Genomic DNA, 21789 nt, shown 5'->3' on the forward strand with positions numbered 1-21789 from the left:
TGTAAATGAGACAGAATGAAGTGTTTTGAGAATATAAAAATGCCTTTAGTTTAGTGTGAGGTGTAGGTTTAGCTGTAGGGTTAGGGGAATGGGACAGAAAATACAGTTTAAAAACCATTATGTCTATGTGTGTGTGTATTCAGTGGAGTGTGTGTGTGTGTGTGTGTGCGTATTCAGTGGAGTGTGTGTGTGTGTGTGTGTGTGTATTCAGTGGAGTGTGTGTGTGTGTGTGTGTGTGTATTCAGTGGAGTGTGTGTGTGTGTGTGTGTGCGTATTCAGTGGAGTGTGTGTGTGTGTGTGTGTGTGTATTCAGTGGAGTGTGTGTGTATTCAGTGGAGTGTGTGTGTGTGTGTATTCAGTGGAGTGTGTGTGTGTGTGTGTGTGTGTATTCAGTGGAGTGTGTGTGTGTGTGTGTGTGTGTATTCAGTGGAGTGTGTGTGTGTGTGTGTGTGCGTATTCAGTGGAGTGTGTGTGTGTGTGTGTGTGTGTATTCAGTGGAGTGTGTGTGTATTCAGTGGAGTGTGTGTGTGTGTGTATTCAGTGGAGTGTGTGTGTGTGTGTATTCAGTGGAGAGTGTGTGTGTGTGTGTGTGTGTGTGTGTATTCAGTGGAGTGTGTGTGTGTGTGTGTGTGTGTGTGTGTGTGTGTATTCAGTGGAGTGTGTGTGTGTTCAGTGGAGTGTGTGTGTGTGTGTGTATTCAGTGGAGAGTGTGTGTGTGTGTATTCAGTGGAGTGTGTGTGTGTGTGTGTGTGTATTCAGTGGAGTGTGTGTGTGTGTGTGTGTGTGTGTGTATTCAGTGGAGTGTGTGTGTGTTCAGTGGAGTGTGTGTGTGTATTCAGTGGAGTGTGTGTGTGTGTGTATTCAGTGGAGTGTGTGTGTGTGTGTATTCAGTGGAGTGTGTGTGTGTGTGTGTGTGTGTATTCAGTGGAGTGTGTGTGTGTGTGTGTGTATTCAGTGGAGTGTGTGTGTGTGTGTATTCAGTGGAGTGTGTGTGTGTGTGTATTCAGTGGAGTGTGTGTGTGTGTGTGTATTCAGTGGAGTGTGTGTGTGTGTGTGTGTGTATTCAGTGGAGTGTGTGTGTGTGTGTATTCAGTGGAGTGTGTCGCCCTCTTGTGGCTTCTCTGTGGAAATAAGTTGTAAGATTCTATATGTCCAGTAAGCATCAAATATATTAATTTTCACATGTTTGTTTGTGTGTACAATGGTATATGATGTGCTGCAGGGAACAGCTGAGCAGTTTTTTAGTAATTGTCTCTGTCAGAAGAACATGTGCTGCAGATAGTCAGACCAGCATTCATTTCTTTATTTTAATTCGACTGTATTCATCAGAGACTCGTGGACGATGTTGGGTGTTTGGCAGCTGTACAGTGTGATCTGCAGAAGTCTGCTGTTATATGGAAATAAACATGTTAATCAGTACATAATGTTTGATCATCTACAGTCATGTATTAATGAATGTCATTAGAAAGTTTAAAAACAGTTCATCAATCACTAGCAGCTCCACAAATATATAGAATAAACACATATAATAAAGCATTCATAACATGATGAGTGCAAGTTTACATTAGTTTGAGCTCAACATACAGCAGGCTGAACTTATAATGATCTCTTTCCCCAATTACTTTATTTAAAAAAAAAAAAAAAAATATATATATATATATATATATATATATATATATATATATATATATAATGATTTAAAAAACTACTGTTTTATGTGAATATTAACAAAATAATGCATGGGCCTCAAAAAGTAGCAAATATTACAATTATATAACTACTTGCATAGAACACAAAAATAAGTGTTTTTGTTGTTGTTGTTTTTTAAAGTAGCACCATTCTGAATTACTACGTTTCACAAAAGATTTTAAAATATGAAACAAAAATATTGATATATATAATAAGTAGAGTTATTGGGATTTTAGTCATCAGCTATTTTTATAAACATCTATCCATGCTTTCCCAACCAGATTGTCGTATAATAATAATAATAATAATAAAAAAATGTGATCGATTTGTCATGCTGCACATTATTTTGAAATAAAAGGCCGTGAGCTGTGAAACCTTCTCACTTCCGGTTCCTGTGTTGTTTGTGTCCGAACAGAGCGGTGTCGACTCTCAAAGATTCACTCGGTTCGCTCGATGAACTCAACGGACGCGCGCCTGTTCAAAACAAACGCACGACTGAACCGACTCCCTCTCGGAAATGACTCCCAACGGCAACTTCATCTTGTGTAGTTCAGTTTGGAAAAGAAGAAACGGGGCACGAAGAAAGTAGTGTGCTCCGATTAAACGGCTGAACGTGTGTTCGCGCGATATTGCAGCGCAGATGTGTGCGATCTGAGGCGATCTTTGAGTCAAATCACCGAAGCAGCTCAAAGCGTTACTGTAAGATGTCTCTGGAGGAGTACGAGCGGCATTACGCCTCTCTGAACTCCGAGTCTGGATGTGAATCAGTCAGTGGAAGATCATCCACATCTGGAGCTTTCAGCGGAGAAGAGGAGAGACTGCATTACATTCCCATCCGAGTGCTGGGAAAGGGCTCTTTCGGAGAAGCGACTCTGTACAGACGCACTGAGGTGAGCAGCACTCTCTCATTACATATTCAGATCAGCAGCAGCCATTAACTACATACTCTGCTCTGATTGGCGCGCTGGGCCTTTTAGCCACGCCCACTGATAATGATGACGGAGTCGAATTAAACTCCAGGGGACAGTTCTTCAAAGAGTGTGATCTGGATCAGAATGAGCATGAGCATGTGTTGCTGTAACCCATCTTACTTCTGCTCACCCTGATCCAGATCCGGATTACTAGTGCTGTACGGAGGCCCTAAAGGGACATGCTGATGGAGAAAAAAATGAAATGTCAATGTTTTGCAGATAACTACTTCTGACAATATAGTTTACAATCAGTGATAAAACAACTTTAAATGTAATATTTTTGTTTGATATTGACTGCTGTTTGGGGAAACATCACGTTACAAATGTATTTTTTGGACCAGTTTTAAAGTTTTATTACATTTTTGTTCCTGAAATCCACTCTTCTGCTGGGACCAGGATAATCCCAATCTTACTAAAACCTTCTGAACAACACAAACTGAGGATTTAATCCAGATCAAACCCAAGATTGGATGTTGTGATCTAATCCGAATTCAGAATCTTTTCTTTCTTATGAACAATTTTCAATATTTGATCCAATCCGATGGCCAAAATCTGCTCGTATGACTTCTGAACAGCTGGCCCCTGGACTGCATATCCTGATGTTGTACATATAAGCGGCTCCTGTTGTCTTTCTCAAAATTATGGATTCTCAGGGCTTTATTATGGAAGATCATTTCTGACAAAGAATACAAAATTCTAAAAAGCAATTGCAATTTTTTTAAATTATCACACTTTTTATAGCAAAAAATCTTAGAATTTCAACATATAAACTAAAGTCAAGCTTGTTTCAAACATGGAGTAACAGATGTAAAAGTTGTAATTGTGACTCTTTATTTTACAATTCTTCTTTTTTTTGAGTCTTGAGTTTATTTCACACAATTCAGATTTTGTTTCTCTCAGTTCTTAGAAGAAAAGAGCTGTGAGATCTGAACATGCAGTTGCAAGGAAAGCTTGTTTCAGCCACACACATAAATACACAAACAAACATGAAAATCCTGACTTTCTCACAATTCTATTTTCTCTCTCTCTCTCAATTCTGAGTTTATATATAATTCATCAGGGGAATTGTGAGGGAAAAAGTATGAATTGAAAAATAAACTCAGAATTGTGAGATATGAACATGCAGCTGCAAGGAAAAAGTCAAGCTTGTTTCAACCACAATAAAAAAATAATTAATTAAAAAAAGAAAAAGCTAAGTTTTTGAAACAGTCCTCTAAAATCTTTTTGCAATCTCACAACTGTTCATGATGGGACATCACACTGATTCCTGCGTCATGAAGGGGTGGATATCAGATATCTCTAACACATGCACAGGTTTCGCTGATCGAGCTGGTTTTGTTGGATTGTGTGCAGGATAACTCTCTGGTGGTGTGGAAGGAGATCGATCTGAACTGTCTGTCGGACAAGAAGCGCAGAGATGTGATGAACGAGATCAGCATCCTGTCCATCCTGCAGCACAACAACATCATTGCCTACTTTAACCACTTCATGGACAAGAACACGCTGCTGATCGAGCTGGAGTACTGCAATGGTACCGCACACACACACACACTCATACACACACACTCATACACACACACTCATACACACACACTCATACACACACACACACACACACACACACACACACACACTCATACACACACACTCATACACACACACACACACACACACTCATACACACACACTCATACACACACACTCATACACACACACACACACTCATACACACACACACATACACACACACACACACACACACACTCACACACACACACACACTCACACACACACACTCATACACACACACTCATACACACACACACACACACACACACACACTCATACACACACACTCATACACACACACACACTCATACACACACACACACACACTCATACACACACACACATACACACACACACACACACACACACTCACACACACACACTCACACACACACACTCATACACACACACTCATACACACACACACACACACACACACACACACACTCATACACACACACTCATACACACACACACACTCATACACACACACTCATACACACACACACACACACACACACACACACACACACTCATACACACACACTCATACACACACACACGCACACACACACACAGAAGAGACCAGAGCCCTGATGAGCCGTGTGTTTGAACAGCTGTCTGAATGTGTTTGTGCAGGTGGAAACCTCTACGAGAAGATCAGCCAGCAGAAGGGAGTGCTCTTCAAGGAGGAGGTGAGTTCAGGAGAACCGCGTCAGCTCACAGCGTCTCACACAGGGTTCTCATAACGTACTTAGGGCCAGTTTTACTCAACAGGGCAAATTAGCACGAGAGAGCGATTCCAAAACAGCGCCGATGGGAGGGAAAATGTCTGCGGGTGATTTACTGACAACCAGGGCTGTCACTAACGATTCTTTTTGTAATTGAGTAATCTGTCGATTATTCTGACGATTAATTGGATAATTATATATATATATATATTTTTTTTTTGTAGTGATAAAAATATACCTAAGTAATATACCTGGCTTAAAATATAATGGTAATGAGGAAGCAATAATTAGTTCAAATAAAGTGTCAAAAGCAAGTAATCATATGGTGTTATCGAACAAAACTGTTAAAATACACAATGTATTATAAACAATAGCGCTAAAGTACATTACTCATGCGCCAACGGCCTGACGATTGTTTTTACACATCCGTGTTTAATACTGACTCAACAACATTTAATTAAAATATCCACTTAATCTTTAATATATGGCCATTTCGTAAATATGTGGACATCAGAATGTGTAAACTCAGAGCAAGGGTTTAACTTTTATTTTGGAATCGCGATGAACAGTAAGCATATTGAGAAAGATATTGACGTATTCTTGTGTTTGCGTAGGTTTATAAAAGATTTGCCTTAAAAAATCTGATGAAATGGTTCCCAGATGAACGTTATAATAAACCCAAACTCACAACAACATGCAGAGACGCTTCACAAATTTATCGTTAACTGATAACAGTTTGTGCGGAGCAGCATTTACTGTGAACAGAGCCGCTCTGAGACGCACGTACGTAACCTACACGCATGTAAATAATTAAAGCGCATATATTAAACCTGCATCGCATATATTCATTTAATTGAATAGTAGTGCTTGTGAATTCACTATAGCATTATGCTTTATTATGATTTTTAAATGGGTTTAATATGTGGAATGCGCCACTTCCGGTATTTTGTCGATTGCTCGACACGAGCAAAATGCAATCAAGGATTTTAAAAAATAAAATACTCGAATAGAATCGAGGAATCGTTGCAGCCCTACTGACAAACGCACAAATTACAGAACACAGACCCAATATCTCATTTACATATCGACCAACGCAATATACCAAGTGCAGTGCAAATTAGCGTAGTCGCAAATAAAGAAACACATTACGCTGAAAAGGCCAAAAAATGAAGGTTTGCTAGAAGTTTTGATAGAGCTGGTATTGTGTGACTCCTAGTTGAGGGTCCCAAGTCATCTTTTATTTTCTGAAGCAAATTAAAAATAACATGGCTTGGCCAATGATATGTTCAGATAATGTGTTCTTCTGGCATTCCAAATAAATTAATACACGTGGAAAAAATCCTCTCCCTTCTACCACGTGCTCTCTGTTCTCTGCAGTGCCTCCTCCTGCAACAACTATTGCAGCCATTTCAAGCGCAAAATAGTTTGCATGCTTTTTTGGGGCGTTAAATAATGGTGCAAATGCCAGTAATTTGACGAGTGCAAACGTTAGTAAATCACGTTGCGTGATTCATTTTAGTAATGCATTTTAGTAGGAATACTACATTCATTTTAAAAATACATTTAAAGGGAAAGGAAGGGAAAGGGAAGTGGTGTGTGGCCAAGTATGGTGACCCATACCCATTTAACCCATCCAAGTGTACACTCAGTAGTGAACACACACCCGGAGCAGTGGGCAGCCAATGCTGCAGCGCCCGGGGAGCAGTTGGGGGTTTGGTGTCTTGCTCAAGGGTCTCACCTCAGTCGTGGTATTGAGGGTGGAGAGAGTGTTGGTTATTCACTCCCCCCACCTACAATCCCTGCCGGCCGGAGACTCGAACCCGCAACCTTTGGATCACGAGTCCGACTCTCTAACCATTAGGCCACGACTGCCCCGTGGAAAGGGACTTAGGAATTAGGGACACTAATTCTTCACTGTGCGTCTTTAGTAAAAAGATGTCTGACCACACTATTTTAACGCCAAAAGACGGTTTGCGCGGGCGTAAGCTATTGGTAAAACTGGCCCTTAAATTGCTTGAAGTACTTGAATTGGACTTTTTGAAATTTAAGTCCTAGAAATCACTTGAAAACAGCCTTATTTATTGGAGGTCAAACGATAGTGGATTTTACCGATGCTGATATCTAGTTTGGCCCAAACTGGCCGATACCAATTAATCAACCGATAGTTTATAAAAACAGTACTGAACCATACATTTGTAAAATAATAAAAATATTAACATTAATTATTATGTTGATTATTAAAGTTCATAGTTTATTAACTAATGTTAACAGAAGAAATGTAAAAATGTATTAGTGATAGTAAATGCTGAAATGAACAAACTCTTCTCCAGCTTTCAGTAATCTTAATGTTACAAATGGACTCTTATGTAAAGTGTTACCATTTCATTTCAACAGTCAAGCTTAAAGATGGCCATCTTTAAATGCCTACACAAAGGCCATAGCACTGAAATTACATATATATATACTTTCACACTTCATTTGCTTCTATTTTAGAACACCTGATGATTATCTAATCAAAATAAGAAAATATGGCAGTCACACACTGGGCAAAAGTGCAGCGCTGCGTCTACCAAACCTCACAGGGATCTCACACACATCAGACGTGCTGTGTTCAATGCAAGCGGTGTTCTAAAACAATTTATTTAATCACTAAATGGATATAAGTTTACTTCAAGAATGAACAATGTGGTATAAATGAGTTTGAAGTTTGAAGCGGAGTTGGAAAAATAATGGAAAGAGAAAGCGCAATCTATATTATAACTCTCTATATGACGCATACACTTTATTAGAGCCACAGAAAGACAAACGTTTTGCTGAAAAATGCTCAAACAATTGTACAGCCTAGGGTGAAGCCATTATGTACATTAAAGGGTTACTCCTCCCCAAAATGAAAATTTTGTCATTAATCGTTTACCCCCATGTCGTTCCAACCTCTTGAAAGCCGGACGCAGTTAGCGTACGTTGTTCTGTGTCAGCTGCACCACACAGATACATCTTCTATGCTTTGTTTTGAATGAAAACAGTGTATCCGTGTGTTGCGGCTGACACAGAACAGCATATGCTAACTGCGTCCAGCGGATACTCTCCAAAATGGTGCTACGCTGACGCAGAGGAGACGAATTGTTGAATAAAGTCGTTATTTTTATTTTCTTTGCGTTCAAAAAGTATTCTCGTCGCTTCATAACAGTCAGATTGAACCACTGATGGCAGATGGACTATTTTGGTGATGTCTTTCATACTTTTCTGGGCCTTGACAGTGTTAATTACTTGGCAGTCAATGGGACAGTCACAAGCCTCATCCAAAATATCTTAAATTGTGTTCTTAAGACGAACGAAGCTTTTACTGGTTTAGGGTAACCCATTTCACCTGGCTTTCGGGAGCGCGCGAGATCTCACAATATTAAACGTGACGATACTCCTTGAGGTGAAAAGCAGTCTCGCGATGTCAGAATAAAGTTGAGTTTGTGGTAAAACCTTTGATAGTGCTTGCATTGTTCGGTCTTTTATTGCATGTGCTGTTTGTTTGGGTTTCCAATCACGCATATAAAGTCTGAGGCGCTTTGTGTTGTGCTGTTATCATTTACAAGCGTGGAGCGCATCTCCATCTCGGTCGACAAACTGTTCCTCTGCATATGCTGTGAGTTTGGCTTGCTTAACGATCATCTGAGAAAGCAGTGTGCGTTATCTCACTGTATTTGTAACACAAGAGAATACATCAACATATTTCTAAATATGCGATTTGTTGTACATCGCGATTTCAAAATAAAAGTTTAAACCCTCGCTCTGAGTTTACATGTGGCCGAAGTGTATTCTCACACATTGTCTCTGAGCGTGATATTGCTCATAATTTTCCAAGTGAATGATGCATCTTTCATTCCTCAGGTCAATTATATATTCATGAAAAAAATCTGTTTGAATAAGGAAAGCGATAACTTTGTCATAGTATGCTTTCAAATGTTCAAGTTGCCACAGTCATTGCATGCTTTGCTTGTGCTGCACCGTTTTGTTTTATTAGTTTATTTATTAGAATTGAAAGATAATAACGATATTCTTTGACAAGTGAGATCTCAGATTTTAGTCCTTCAAAAAAAAACAAAAGAAACATTCCTTTTAGCAGTTTCTGTAGGAACCCTGCTCTGTCGTTCACAGGTGGTTGTGTGGTACTTATATCAGATCGCCGCTGCCGTCGCTCACATCCATAAAGCCGGCGTCCTGCACAGGTAATGAGAGAATCACAGAAACTCTGATTATGAATAAAGCAGCGCAGTCGCTGTGAGTGGTGTGTGTTTGCTTTGAAGGGACATCAAAACGCTGAACATCTTCCTCACCAAGACCAACCTGATCAAGCTGGGCGACTATGGTTTGGCCAAGAAGCTGGACTCCGAGTATTCAATGGCTGAAACTGTAAGTGTGACACAGTCATGCAGGTTTATCAGTATCTGCGCTCATATCATCATAATGTTTGAGGATGAAGTCTGTGTGAAGGATAATATCATCATCGCTCATAATCACTAAATAAACCCAGGATGAAGCACAGACTCTTGATCACCCTGAACAGCTCTTATTTTATTATAATGACCATCATCGGCCTGCTTATTACACTTATTTATCAAGTAAATAATCAAATGGACATGAAATATTGCTTGCAGTTGTTAAAGTTTCCCAAACGGGTTAAAAAGCTAAAATTCTCATAAAGACATTACAATTTTAAATATAAAAATAAATACAAATATTATTTTTCATTACATTGTATATATTTTATTTTAGTTAATTAATTGATTTATTTGTTGGGGCTTCCCATACTGGGATTAAAAAGCTAAAAATGATTCATAAAAATATTAAAATTGCACATAAAAATGATTTACAATATGCATTTATTTGTTTGTTTAGAGCACCCCAAACTGGGATTAAAAAGCAAAAATAAATCAAATCATAGAAATATTACATTTTTAAATATGAAAATGAATTAAAACATGTTTATGTTTGTTTGGGCTTCTCAGACTGGTGTTAAAAAGAATTGTGTGATACATGCAGGCATTTTTACTTTAGAGGATGTTCTTGTAATTCCTGTTATTCTCAAAGGTATATTAATTTAATTATATTATAATTTTTTATTTTATTTAATTTATTTAGCGTTGCTGCATTGTGTACTGTATATACTTGTGTATAAATCTCCATTATGAGTATTTTGTTGGATTGTCTTTATTGCAGTCACATATATATGAACTTCTCCCTCGCTTGACTTGGACTGTCAGTCATTGGTCATGTGCCTCTCGTGAGCTGATGTGTTTTGTTCTGCAGTGTGTCGGTACGCCGTACTACATGTCTCCTGAGCTGTGTCAGGGGGTGAAGTACAACTTTAAATCAGACATCTGGGCCATGGGCTGTGTCTTATTTGAGATGCTGACCCTCACCAGGACCTTTGATGCCACCGTAAGCGTCTCTTCATCTCAAACATTCACAAACACTCGTTCATTAGACCGAGATCTGCTCAGTGGTGTGATGATGATGATGATGATGATGATGGTGTGCTTCCCAGAATCCTCTGAACCTGTGTGTGAAGATCGTCCAGGGTAACTGGACCATGGAGATCAACTCGGACGTTTATACGCCTGACCTCATCAAGATGGTGTACGAGTGTTTAGATCAGGTAATGCTGTGTTACGGCTCACTGTGCCTGTCAATCATATCTGTATTCACATCATAATGACGCTGGTGTGTGTCGATGATCAAGGACCCTGAGAAAAGGCCGACGGCGGAGCAGATTCTAGAGCAGCCCGTCATCTCTCGTGTGAGAGCGTGAGTGAACCCTCCAATCAAAAGACAAAAAACAAGACCATTCCTGTGTTTAGGACCATTCAGATTTTTTTTTTTTTTTTTTCTTTAATTACACTTTGTATTATTTTTTATTTATTTATTTTTTATTCTTTATTTTTAATGTATTTAATGCTGCAGTCCGTAACTTTTTTTTGTTTGAAATAATCCAAAATCAATATTGATTTTGGATTATTGGATTATTCCAAGACGTAGGCAAGAATTTGTGATGCCCAAGTACAGCATCCACACCGGTGCAGTGACTGACCTCCACACATACTTCTCAAAACATTAGATTTATGCCGGAGCACAAACCACGTAATGAAGATAATTGCACAAATAACTGCAATTGCAGGTTTCACACAGAGATGGAGACAAAGAGGCCAAATATACGGACTGCAGCTTTAAATTTTTTCTTTATTTTAATTGTATTCATTTCTTTGTTATTTTTATTTCTTTAATAATTTTATTTTATTATTTGTTTATATTATTTATATACTATAACTGTTTTAATTTAATCTTATTTAATTTGTTTGTTGTATGCATTTTAGTTTTATTTCAATTGTATTTATTTAATTATTTCTTTACATTATATTTTGTATTTATTATATGAATTTTATTATTTGTTTAGATGAATTTAATTATTAAATTAATTTATTGACTTATTTACCTATTTATTTACTTATTTAAATTTTAATTGTATTTTATTTTATAAAAGTTTCTTTATTTTTTATTTTGGTGCCTACCGTTCCGCTTGAGTTTGGCCGCAGTGATGATGTTGTAGTGACTGTCGATCATGTGTGTGTGTGTTTAGAGAGCTGGAGGAGAGGGTGGCGGCGCTTAATTCAGCCATCAAGAAACCCAAGTAGGTGTCCTGTGTTTCCCAGCAGAGCGTCAGTGTTTGTGGAGTTGCTGTCTGCTGTTAATGTTTTAATGGCTAATGGTTTGGTGGTTTGAGGTTGACCACGGTGACGGAGACGGCGGTGGCGGTGGTGACGACGCGCTCCAGGGAGGTGTATTTCTGGGGCGGAGGGAAGTTCACTCCTCAGAAGCTGGACATGTTTAAGGGCGGCAGCATCGCTCAGCATGTCTGCGCCGGAGAAACACACTTCGCTGTGGTGACCGTCGAGAAGGAGCTGTACACCTGGGCCGTAAGTGCGCTCCACACTCAGATCTGTTGTGATGATCAGAAAGAGAACATGACAGCTGAAAATGCATTGAATCCGTGTGCTCCAGTTTGAGCCTAGTCTTTTTTTCTGTTCTTTTTCTTTTTTTTACCAAGCTGCTTATTAGTAGGTGAACATTTTCTGTGAGACAAGGTTATTATAGTAAATTAAACTAAAAAAAGTTACTTGAAAAAAAAAACTTTAACTGAAATAAAATGAAAAGCTAGCTGCCATTTCTTATTTAAATTTAGTTCAAACTTTATATACTAAAATAAGCCAAACTGAAATGTAGTAGGAATAATAACAATATAGCTATATTTAAAGATATTTTGTTTCTTTAAGTTATTCATATCTTTATTTGAATAATTATTTTTATTTAGTTATTTTTATTTTATAAATTTTTATATTCATTTTATTATTTGTTTATATTGTTTGTATTTATTTATTATAATTATTTATTTTTTGGTTTAATATTATCTTATTTTGTTTTATGCATTTAAATTTTATTGCAGTAATTTCCGTTGTACTCATCTATTTATTAACATTTTTTTAATCTAATTTATTTCCTTACATTTCTTTATTTTTTTGTTTATTATTAGTTTATATAAATTGTTTCTGCAGAGTGTTCAGGGAGGAGCGAAGATGGTGGGTCAGCTGGGTCACGGCGACCAGGCCTCGTACCGACAGCCGCGCAGAGTGGAGCGTCTGCAGGGCAAAGCCATCCGACAGGTGTCCTGCGGCGCCGACTTCACCGCCTGCGTCACCGGTGAGCGGACCACACGCTCTCTATAACCCCAGACCGCCTCAGAGCTGCTGCAGAAATAACCTTTAATCATCAGGAAAATAACTTCCATTCAACGTTGCATTAAATTGATCAAAAGTGACATTTATAATGTTACAGTAGATTTCTATTTCAAATAAATGCTGTTCTTTTGAACTTTCTATTCGTCTGTGAATCCTGAAAAATGAAATGTATCACGGTTTCCACAAAAATATTCAGCAGCAACTCGAGCATCAATAATAACTTTTAATAACTGTGCACCAAATCAGCAAAATGTATCAAATAAAAAAAGAAAATAATTTATAATAGAAAAGTTATTTTAAATTGTAATTATTTCACAATATTACTGTTTTACTGTATTGTTTGCTTAAACCAATGCAGCCTTGGTGAGTGTATGAGCCATATATTTATTTATTTACTTATGTATTTATCTGAATATCTGAAAATTGAATTAAATCTGCATTGTTAATATTTTCCATTTAACAAATATTTAGGCTGATTTATACTTCTTTCAAAAATATTTACCCACTAGGGATAGGCATTTAAATTAAAATAGGCATTGTATTTGAATATTCAAATATTAATGTATTTAAACGAGGTTTAACAAGAAAGACGGCTTCATTTAGTTTATTTGACGTTAAATGCATCATATAAATCACAGTAGGCCTATGAATCATGATAAAATTAAAGACTTTCCAGTCTGTAGTGACCCCCTATCTCTTTAAGAACCGCTGGTCTACACAGAAGAAAGCTCTGTCTAGATTCTATGAGTTGTGTCAAGCTATTCATTAGTCTGTTTGTTTGACAAAAAAAAGATAACGTAGTTGCAAAAAATGCATTAAGAATCCGTACAACTGCAGCAGCGGAGGACTATTACTCTGTTATGACCAAAAACACCGTCTTTATACTCCTTTTAACTACAGTTGTGGATATCTCATAACTCCCTCAACACAAGCGCTTCTCGACGCTGCTGTGTGCCATCTATCGATGTTGCAGATTGTTGTTATTTTGTCTCGTCCTTTTCTTTTTTTTGGCTGGCCCAGACCAGTGTGTACTCTTCCTCGGGCCGGATTGGGCCTGCTAGTGTATCATTAATATCTAAATATCATCAAGTCAAATGACCAGTGGAGGATCTGTGTGTTTGTGACGTGTGTTCCTCCGGCAGACGAGGATCAGATGTACATGTTCGGCTCTGATTACTACGGCTGTGTGGGTGTGGAGAACGAGATGGGCATGGAGGTGCTGGAGCCGGTTCTGCTGGAGTTCTTCCAGGAGCGTCCGGTGAGACGGGTGTCCTGCGGGGACAATCACGTGGTGGCGCTGACCCGCGCCGGGGACATCTACTCCTGGGGCTGCGGAGAGCACGGTGAGCACGGTCACATGACCGCAGGCACTTCCTGTCACAGCGCTGAGTCTGCTGATGACACTAGTCATGCTTCCATCCAAAGATTCAGATTTAACTTGTGTGCAAAACTGGAATAGCGCATGAAACATCAAAGAGAACAAAAACATCGCTTCCTGATAAACTGGCACTATATCATATCACTAAGAAAAGTAGGAGAAGCCACTTAATATAATACTTTTCAAATATGATGAATTACTTGCACCAGGGCAGACGAAACAATGCTGTCATTGCTTTCGGAGGTGGGTGCTTCTGTTTGGGAACGCAGTCGTGTGAGACAGCTCTGGGAGGCAGTTATACAGAAATACTTTGAGATCGGTCCGCTGGTTAGTCAAGTTATCCCGTCCCATCGTGCAAAGACACATGACTTTTTTTGATGTGCATGGTGGAATTTATTTGGTAAATGTGTTTCCATCGTCGTTTATGCACATTTTGTTTCTTATCGGATAAAAAGTTTATCCTACTCAATTGTGCACTTAAGTTTTTTTATGCACATTTTTAGAATTTATGCGCATCTTTGTGTTTCCATCCAGCATTTTTTTATGCGATATTCGAAAATGCACATAAAATATGGATAGAAACATAGCTACTGATGCCACTTTTCTTGCGCAGGTCGACTCGGGCTGGACTGTGAGGACGATTTCTCCTCTCCGATGCAGGTGAGAGACACTTCATTCTTCATACTCCTATTTTCAACGTGTCTTAGGGAATGAAATACCTGAGGAAAGTTTGCTTTTGTAGTTTATTTTCTGTGTGCTACACTGTGACACTACTCCATCTTAAACTATTTAAACTGCATTTTACTCACTCTGTTCTAATTATTCTGCATGCAGCTTTGATGAGCTGGTAACACTACAGTTAGGTTAGTCAGTGCCTTAACCAGCAGTAAAACTGAGCAGTACAGTTATCACAGTACATTACTTAATAACAATACAGCGGTTCATTGTTAGTTCCTGTCAGCTCAAGTCCTTTAAACAATATTAACAGATACAACTTTTGATTTTAATCATTTATTAGTAAATGTTGAAATTAACATTAAGATTAATAAATGCTTCAGTATTTTTCATTGTAAGTTAACTAATGTTAACAACTGGAGTTTGTCACTGGCAGGACCATTACAAATATACTAGTTTAGAAAGAAAAAAAACATAATAAATGGTAAAATTATTAAAAAGAAATGACTAATTGCAGCATAAAAATTCTGGAATAATTAATAAAAAAATGTTAATGTTTTTTTTTTTTTAATAAGTCTCTTCTGTTCTCCAAGACTGCATTTATTTGATCAGAATTACAGTAAAAACAGTAATAATGTGAAATATTATTTCAATTTAAAATAACTGTTTTCTATTTTTAGATATTTTATATTTTATGCAGATTTAATTCTCAGTTATTGTCGATTATTATTGATGCTTATTTAATAATCATAATGTTGAAAACAGTTGTGCTGCACAATATTTTTGTGGAAACTGTGATGCATTTTATTTTTCAGGATTCACAGATGAATAGAAAGCATTTATTTGAAATATAAACCTTTTGTAACATTAGAAGTATCTTTACTGTCACTTTTGATCAGTTTATTGCGCTCTTGCTGAATAAAAGTATCGTTTTTATTTATTTAGTTTTGTTTTTTAAATCTTACTGACCCCAAACTTTTGAATGTATGATGGTTTCCACAGAAATATTGTGCAGCACAACTGTGTTCAACATTGATAATAATCAGAAATGTTTGTTGAGCAGTAAATCAGTATATTATTATGATTTCTGAAGATCATGTGACACTGAAGACTGCAGTAATGATGCTGGAAATACAGCTGCAGATCACAGAAATACATTACAGTTTAACACATATTCTATACTATACTTTACTATAATAATATTTCACTGTTTTTACTGTATTTTTATCAAATAAATGCAGCCTTGGTGAGCAGAAGAGTCTTCTTTCCAAAACATTTTTAAAAATCTTAGTAGCATGACTGGTATTGTGCATATATTTTAACTTTAAACTCAAAATAAGATAAGATAAACTTTCTTGGTGCGCTGAATTCAAAAAGTCCAAGGAAACATCATGCATGTGCTTGAAAAAAAACTTTTTTCCTACCAGATGACAAGCTGCTTGACAATTGCTGCTTTTTGCAGTGCAAATTTAGTTTGTGATGAAAAGAACAGTACGTTTTCGTCAGTTATTTTACCTACGGATCAATGCATTTCTTGCAGATTTCGAAATCGGAAGAAGTAGCACTTTAAGATTACATTTGTTTGAATACATTACTGAGAGAGTGATTGCTTGTGTTGTAGTAAATCATGCTTTCAGCTAATAATATTCAGAAGGAACAAATAAATTCCTTGAACTATTTCCGCTCATGTCCACTGCAGTCATCTTACTAGCCTTCACATTTTTTCTGATTTGAGTGATCCTTCTCTATCAAGCTAGCTAAATATGTTTATCATGTGAATTATTGCTGTTATATGCAGTTATATAACGGGTCATTGGTATGAATTGTACTCGTGGTGGAGCGCTCTCGGAGCGAGTGAAAACCACAACGCTCCGACATTTAAAAAATCCGCTCCTCGCTCCAGTCAAAATCATATTGTTCTCAAATATGTGCTCTCAGAATCCTACTGGATCAGAGAGCCGTCTGATAGATTTTACCATCAGCTCCTGAACAGCACAGATCATTGAGCAGTAGTGTGTGTGTGTGTGTGTGTGTGTGTGTGTGTGTGTGTGTGTGTCATTCTCATCTGCAGGTGGAGGTTCCTAAGAGTGCCGTCATTGACTCGGTGTACTGCGGCAGTGACTGCACCTTCTTCCTCACCGAGTTTGGAAAGGTTTTAGCCTGCGGGAGCAACGACCTCAACAAGCTGGGTCTGAATCAAGGCATCACTGGAATCAAAAACCACCCGGGGGAAGTATGTACTACGACAAGCATACTCATGAACTCATGTGCCGCAGTATTTAGCAGCTCCCGTCCCAACCCTAGTGACCTAGTAAGATTGTACTGTCAGTTTGGGCTGTCGAGCGATTACACGGTTTAATCAAGCCAATTACATGATGTGCCGATTCATTAGTCTAATTAATCACACATTAATTACTCCCCCCAAAAGATCTCATTGTGTGAGATGAGAAAAACAGTGAATAGAAATTACAGAAAAGTAGCTTTTTAGAATGAAATATTTTGATTCACCCATCAAATGGGTATTATTTTTTTTATTAATACTGAAATATGAAATGATTTTTTTTTTTATGAAACTAAAAATGCTAGTCACTGTCTTAATGAGTGAGTCATTGAATCATTCACTCAACCGATTCACTCAAACGGCTGATTCATTCAGAGACGAAGCAAGTGGCTGTCTTTATGGATAAGTCACTGAATCATTGACTCTCTCGATTTGTTCAAAACCATGGATTCATTCAGTAAGGAATCACCGCCGTGTTGATCAGAGACACTCAACAGTTCTGCTGTGGCTTTGATTGGAATCATTTTCGTTTGTGAAATTAAGCAAAACAGACCATATTGACTAGGGCTGCGATGGATTCTGAGATCTTCCGAATGCATGGCGATTCTCTCGAATCAATTCTGAGCTTATAGTTTATCAGCAGATGGCTCTACTCTAGTTTTTATCCACACACTCAAATCCTGATGAAGAAGAGCGCTTGTGTGTTCGGCTGAGTCTGTCATTTCACCTCGGCTCAGAATGTTTTTATGACATGAGATTAATGTAAACACAGGCCACTGAACATCCTTGTAATTCACTTCAACCTTTTCGAATCTTATGAATGTTTATTTTTGGTTTGTGTGTGTGTAAGGAGCAGAGTACAGCTGTTTCTGAAGCATGCAGCACCATCTGCTGTTCAGAACTAACCTCAGAATCCACTCCAGAAAGAATCGCCATGCATTCAGAAAATCTCAGAATTGATGCTGAATCATTTTGTGATTCGCGATGCTTTGATTTATTTTCCCAGCCCTAATATTGAAAATGCCGCGTCTTAAATGTACACAATATTAACTTCATGTTTATTGAACTGTTGTACAAATCAATCACATTTGCAATTGTGCTGATATTGGGGAAAACAGCACTGTTGCTGAAACATATGATATTGCTGCATAAATATAATAGGGCCCTCTTATCTTAAACTTTAGGGTCCTATCACTGTGTTAAATGGACAGCCGTACTGTCATTACACTAACTGATGTTGTGCAGGGTTATCAGGGGATCCCATACACCACCACCCTCACACTGGTCAAGCAGCTCTCACGCTTCAAGATCCAGTTCATCTCTCCGGGGAAGACGCACACCGCCGCTATAGACGGTGCGTTTCATCTCGCCTCACGCTGTTGCGTTTACTGCTGATGTTCTGATGATTGAGGCTCATGGTGTGTGAATGATTGTGCAGCGCGTGGCCGTCTGATGACCTTTGGCTGTAATAAGTTCGGGCAGCTGGGAGTGAAGGACTTCAAGAAGCACCAGGGTGTTCAGATCCTCATGGGGGCCTTCGGAGGGAAGGTCATCACCAAGGTGTCTTGTGGAGACGGTTTCACGATCGCCGCCACCGAGGGTGAGTGCAGGAGCTCAAACACACGCTTGTGCACGAGTTTGTGTTTCTCAGGAGCTTAAAACCTCTTGATTTCAAGGCTTCTGTTGAAAATCAGTTTTGTAGATTATCCCTGCATACAAATTTCTTTATGATCTAAATGTATGAGTTGTAGCAGACAGATAAGGGGAAGCATCATCCCCAGAGTGTTATTTTAGTAGTATGTACTATTATAGTTTTTATAATTGTTTTGCATTAGCTTTTATTTGTGTATTTTCAGTTTTCATGCTAATCTTTTAGTAATTTTGTTATGTGCTTTGCAGTGTGACACACTAAACTCCATCGATTTTAAACTGCATTTTACTCACTCTTTTATAATTATTATACATGCAGATTTGATGAGCATTAGTTAATGCATTAACTAACAATGAACAATACATTTGTTACAGTATTTATTCATCTTTGTTAATTTTAGCAATAGATGTCAGCTCACGTTTATCTTTTGGTTTTAATAATGTATTGTTAAATGTTAAAATTAATATTTACTAACATTAATAAATGCTTTAGAAGCATTTTTCATTGTTAGTTGATGTTAATGAGGCTATCAGCACCAACTTGAATTAGCTTTTTTTTTTTTTTTTTTTTCAGTTTTCACTTCATTTTTTGGAAAATAGTCAAAAGTAGCGTTACACTTTATTTTAGTGTCCTTGTTACAGTGTAATTATACATTTAAGTACTGAGTAATATCAATTAACTACATACTATATGGTTAGTAGTATGTATTAGGGTTACTTGCATGTAATTATGCATAATTAATTGTTATTATAATAGTAAGTTCATGTAACATTTGTAACAAGGACACCTTAAAATATAGTGCTACCAAAATGTTTTATTAGATTAGTTTTTTTAAATGTTACCGTTTAGGTTTAAATTGCTTTTATGTCAGCTGTAGTTTTTATTTATTTCCAGTCGGTTCAAGTTCAAGTTTATTTGTGTAGCGCTTTTTACGACACAAATTGTTGCAAAGCAGCTCTACAGGAAATTTAGTTTCCACAATATATTTATATATTGCAGAAACTTAATATATTTAACTTATGGCAAAATTTGGTAATTCTGTATGTTGTCTGAGCGTTGGCATCCTCTGAGGGGTTGGCATCATCTTTTCTCAGGTGTTCGGTCATCTCAGATCATTTAAGGGTTGGATCCAGACTGAAGCTTCTGTCATTCCTAGTTACCACGGGATGTTAATCAACAGAGAAACAAATAGAGACATGATTAGCGTAGCTGCTGTTCCATCTAAGCAAAAATGATTTGTTCAACCCAAGCTAAAGAATAATAATAATGTACATTTGATCAGATATAACTGCAGTACAAGATTATAAGATGCATTATGTGAATGCTTGGCTAAAGAGATGTGTCTTTAATCTAGATTTAAACAGAGAGAGTGTGTCTGAACCCCGAATGTTATCAGGAAGGCTATTCCAGAGTTTGGGAGCCAAATGTGAAAAAGCTCTACCTCCTTTAGTGGACTTTGCTATCCTAGGTACTACCAAAAGTCCAGAGTTTTGTGACCTTAGGGAGCGGGTTGGATTGTAGCGTGGTAGAAGACAAGTTAGGTACGCAGGAGCTAAACCATTTAGGGCCTTATAGGCAAGTAATAATATTTAGTAAATGATACGGAAGTGAATAGGTAGCCAGTGCAGAGACTGTAAAATTGGGGTAATATGATCATATTTTCTTGACCTGGTAAGAACTCTAGCCGCTGTATTTTGGACTATCTGTAGCTTGTTTATTGAAGATGCAGGACAACCAGCTAGCAGTGCATTACAATAGTCTAGTCTAGAGGTCATGAATGCATGAACTAGCTTTTCTGCATCAGAAACAGGGAGCATGTTTCGAAGGTTGGCAATGTTTCTAAGATGGAAGAATGCTGTTTTTGTAACATGGGAAATATGATTTTCAAAGGACAAGTTGCTGTCTAATATAACACCAAGGTTTTTGACTTTAGAGGACGTAACAGTGCATCCATCTAGTTGCAAATTGTAATCCAAGATATTCTGTGTACTGTTTTTTGGTCCAATAAGTAATATCTCTGTCTTATCTGAATTTAGTAGGAGGAAATTAATAGTCATCCAATCTTTTACATTTTACACAATCTAGTAGTTTAGATAGTTTAGAAGTTTCATCTGGTCTTGTTGAGATATATAGTTGAGTATCATCAGCATAACAATGAAAACTAATCCCGTATTTTCTAATAATATTACCAAGAGGCAACATGTATATTGAAAATAGCAGAGGACCTAGGACAGATCCTTGTGGTACTCCATACTTTACTGGTGATAACTGAGATGACTCCCCATTTAAATTAACAAAGTGGTAGCGATCGGACAGGTATGATCTAAACCATCTTAAAGCCTGCCCTTGAATACCAGTATAGTTTTGTAATCGATAAGTAAATCGTCGGTAACTTAAGCACTTGTCAGTTAGCTGCCAAAGCAACATTTCTCAATGTTTATTTAGTTTCAGTTTTTCATCTAATATTTATATATTATTATTTAATGTTTTATTTCAATTTTAAAACATTTTGTTTTATAAGTTTTAGTTTCAGTTAACAATAATAATCCTAGATCCAATCAAATTTAAGTTTTCGTTTGTGTCACGTGTTCATCACCACATCATTCCCAGACATACATTAGTCTTATTTCACCATTGCCATCATTTATATTTCTAAGTATTTAAATATATGAATATGAATGGCTGGCTGCAGTGCTTGTGATGTGTTTTCCTCAGATAATCAGATATTCGCGTGGGGGAACGCAGGGAACGGGCGTCTGGGGATGCCCGCTGATAAAGGCTTCGGCTCCGAGGTCTGTCCTGCTCTTCCTCGGCCCATCTTCGGCTCGCTGCACCACGTGCCTGATCTGTCCTGCCGGGGCTGGCACACCATCCTCATCATGGGTCAGTAGCGCACCACAAGTGTGCTGATTTTCAACCAGCTTTGTACTGTTCTGTCAGTAGTACTTGTAAATGAACGATGTGAATCTCTGTTTCCGGCATGTTAATTCGACTGTTAAAGTCCACCAGATATTACAAAATACACCGTTTTGTGTCATCCGGTGGGTTTTTGACAGCTGC

The 21789-nt window shown here is 37.7% G+C and overlaps 1 protein-coding gene across 1 annotated transcript in view; it reads left to right on the forward strand.

The window, feature by feature from the left end:
- Positions 1 to 2135: 2135 nt before the first annotated feature.
- Positions 2136 to 21789, forward strand: part of LOC306886333 (serine/threonine-protein kinase Nek9-like) — a 30893-nt gene continuing 11239 nt past the window's right edge. Inside the window, exons 1-17 of the mRNA XM_079443372.1 lie at positions 2136 to 2579; positions 4014 to 4191; positions 4869 to 4924; positions 9110 to 9180; positions 9259 to 9364; positions 10262 to 10393; positions 10500 to 10610; positions 10695 to 10759; positions 11589 to 11639; positions 11733 to 11925; positions 12562 to 12706; positions 13887 to 14087; positions 14736 to 14782; positions 16869 to 17030; positions 18324 to 18432; positions 18517 to 18678; positions 21445 to 21612. Of these exons, the coding sequence (XP_079299498.1) occupies positions 2394 to 2579; positions 4014 to 4191; positions 4869 to 4924; positions 9110 to 9180; positions 9259 to 9364; positions 10262 to 10393; positions 10500 to 10610; positions 10695 to 10759; positions 11589 to 11639; positions 11733 to 11925; positions 12562 to 12706; positions 13887 to 14087; positions 14736 to 14782; positions 16869 to 17030; positions 18324 to 18432; positions 18517 to 18678; positions 21445 to 21612 (2143 nt within the window). The 5' untranslated portion in view covers positions 2136 to 2393. The remainder of the gene's footprint in view (positions 2580 to 4013; positions 4192 to 4868; positions 4925 to 9109; positions 9181 to 9258; positions 9365 to 10261; positions 10394 to 10499; positions 10611 to 10694; positions 10760 to 11588; positions 11640 to 11732; positions 11926 to 12561; positions 12707 to 13886; positions 14088 to 14735; positions 14783 to 16868; positions 17031 to 18323; positions 18433 to 18516; positions 18679 to 21444; positions 21613 to 21789) is intronic.

Source organism: Barbus barbus (assembly GCF_936440315.1).
Source record: "Barbus barbus genome assembly, chromosome: 20".
Classification (NCBI taxonomy): domain Eukaryota; kingdom Metazoa; phylum Chordata; class Actinopteri; order Cypriniformes; family Cyprinidae; genus Barbus; species Barbus barbus.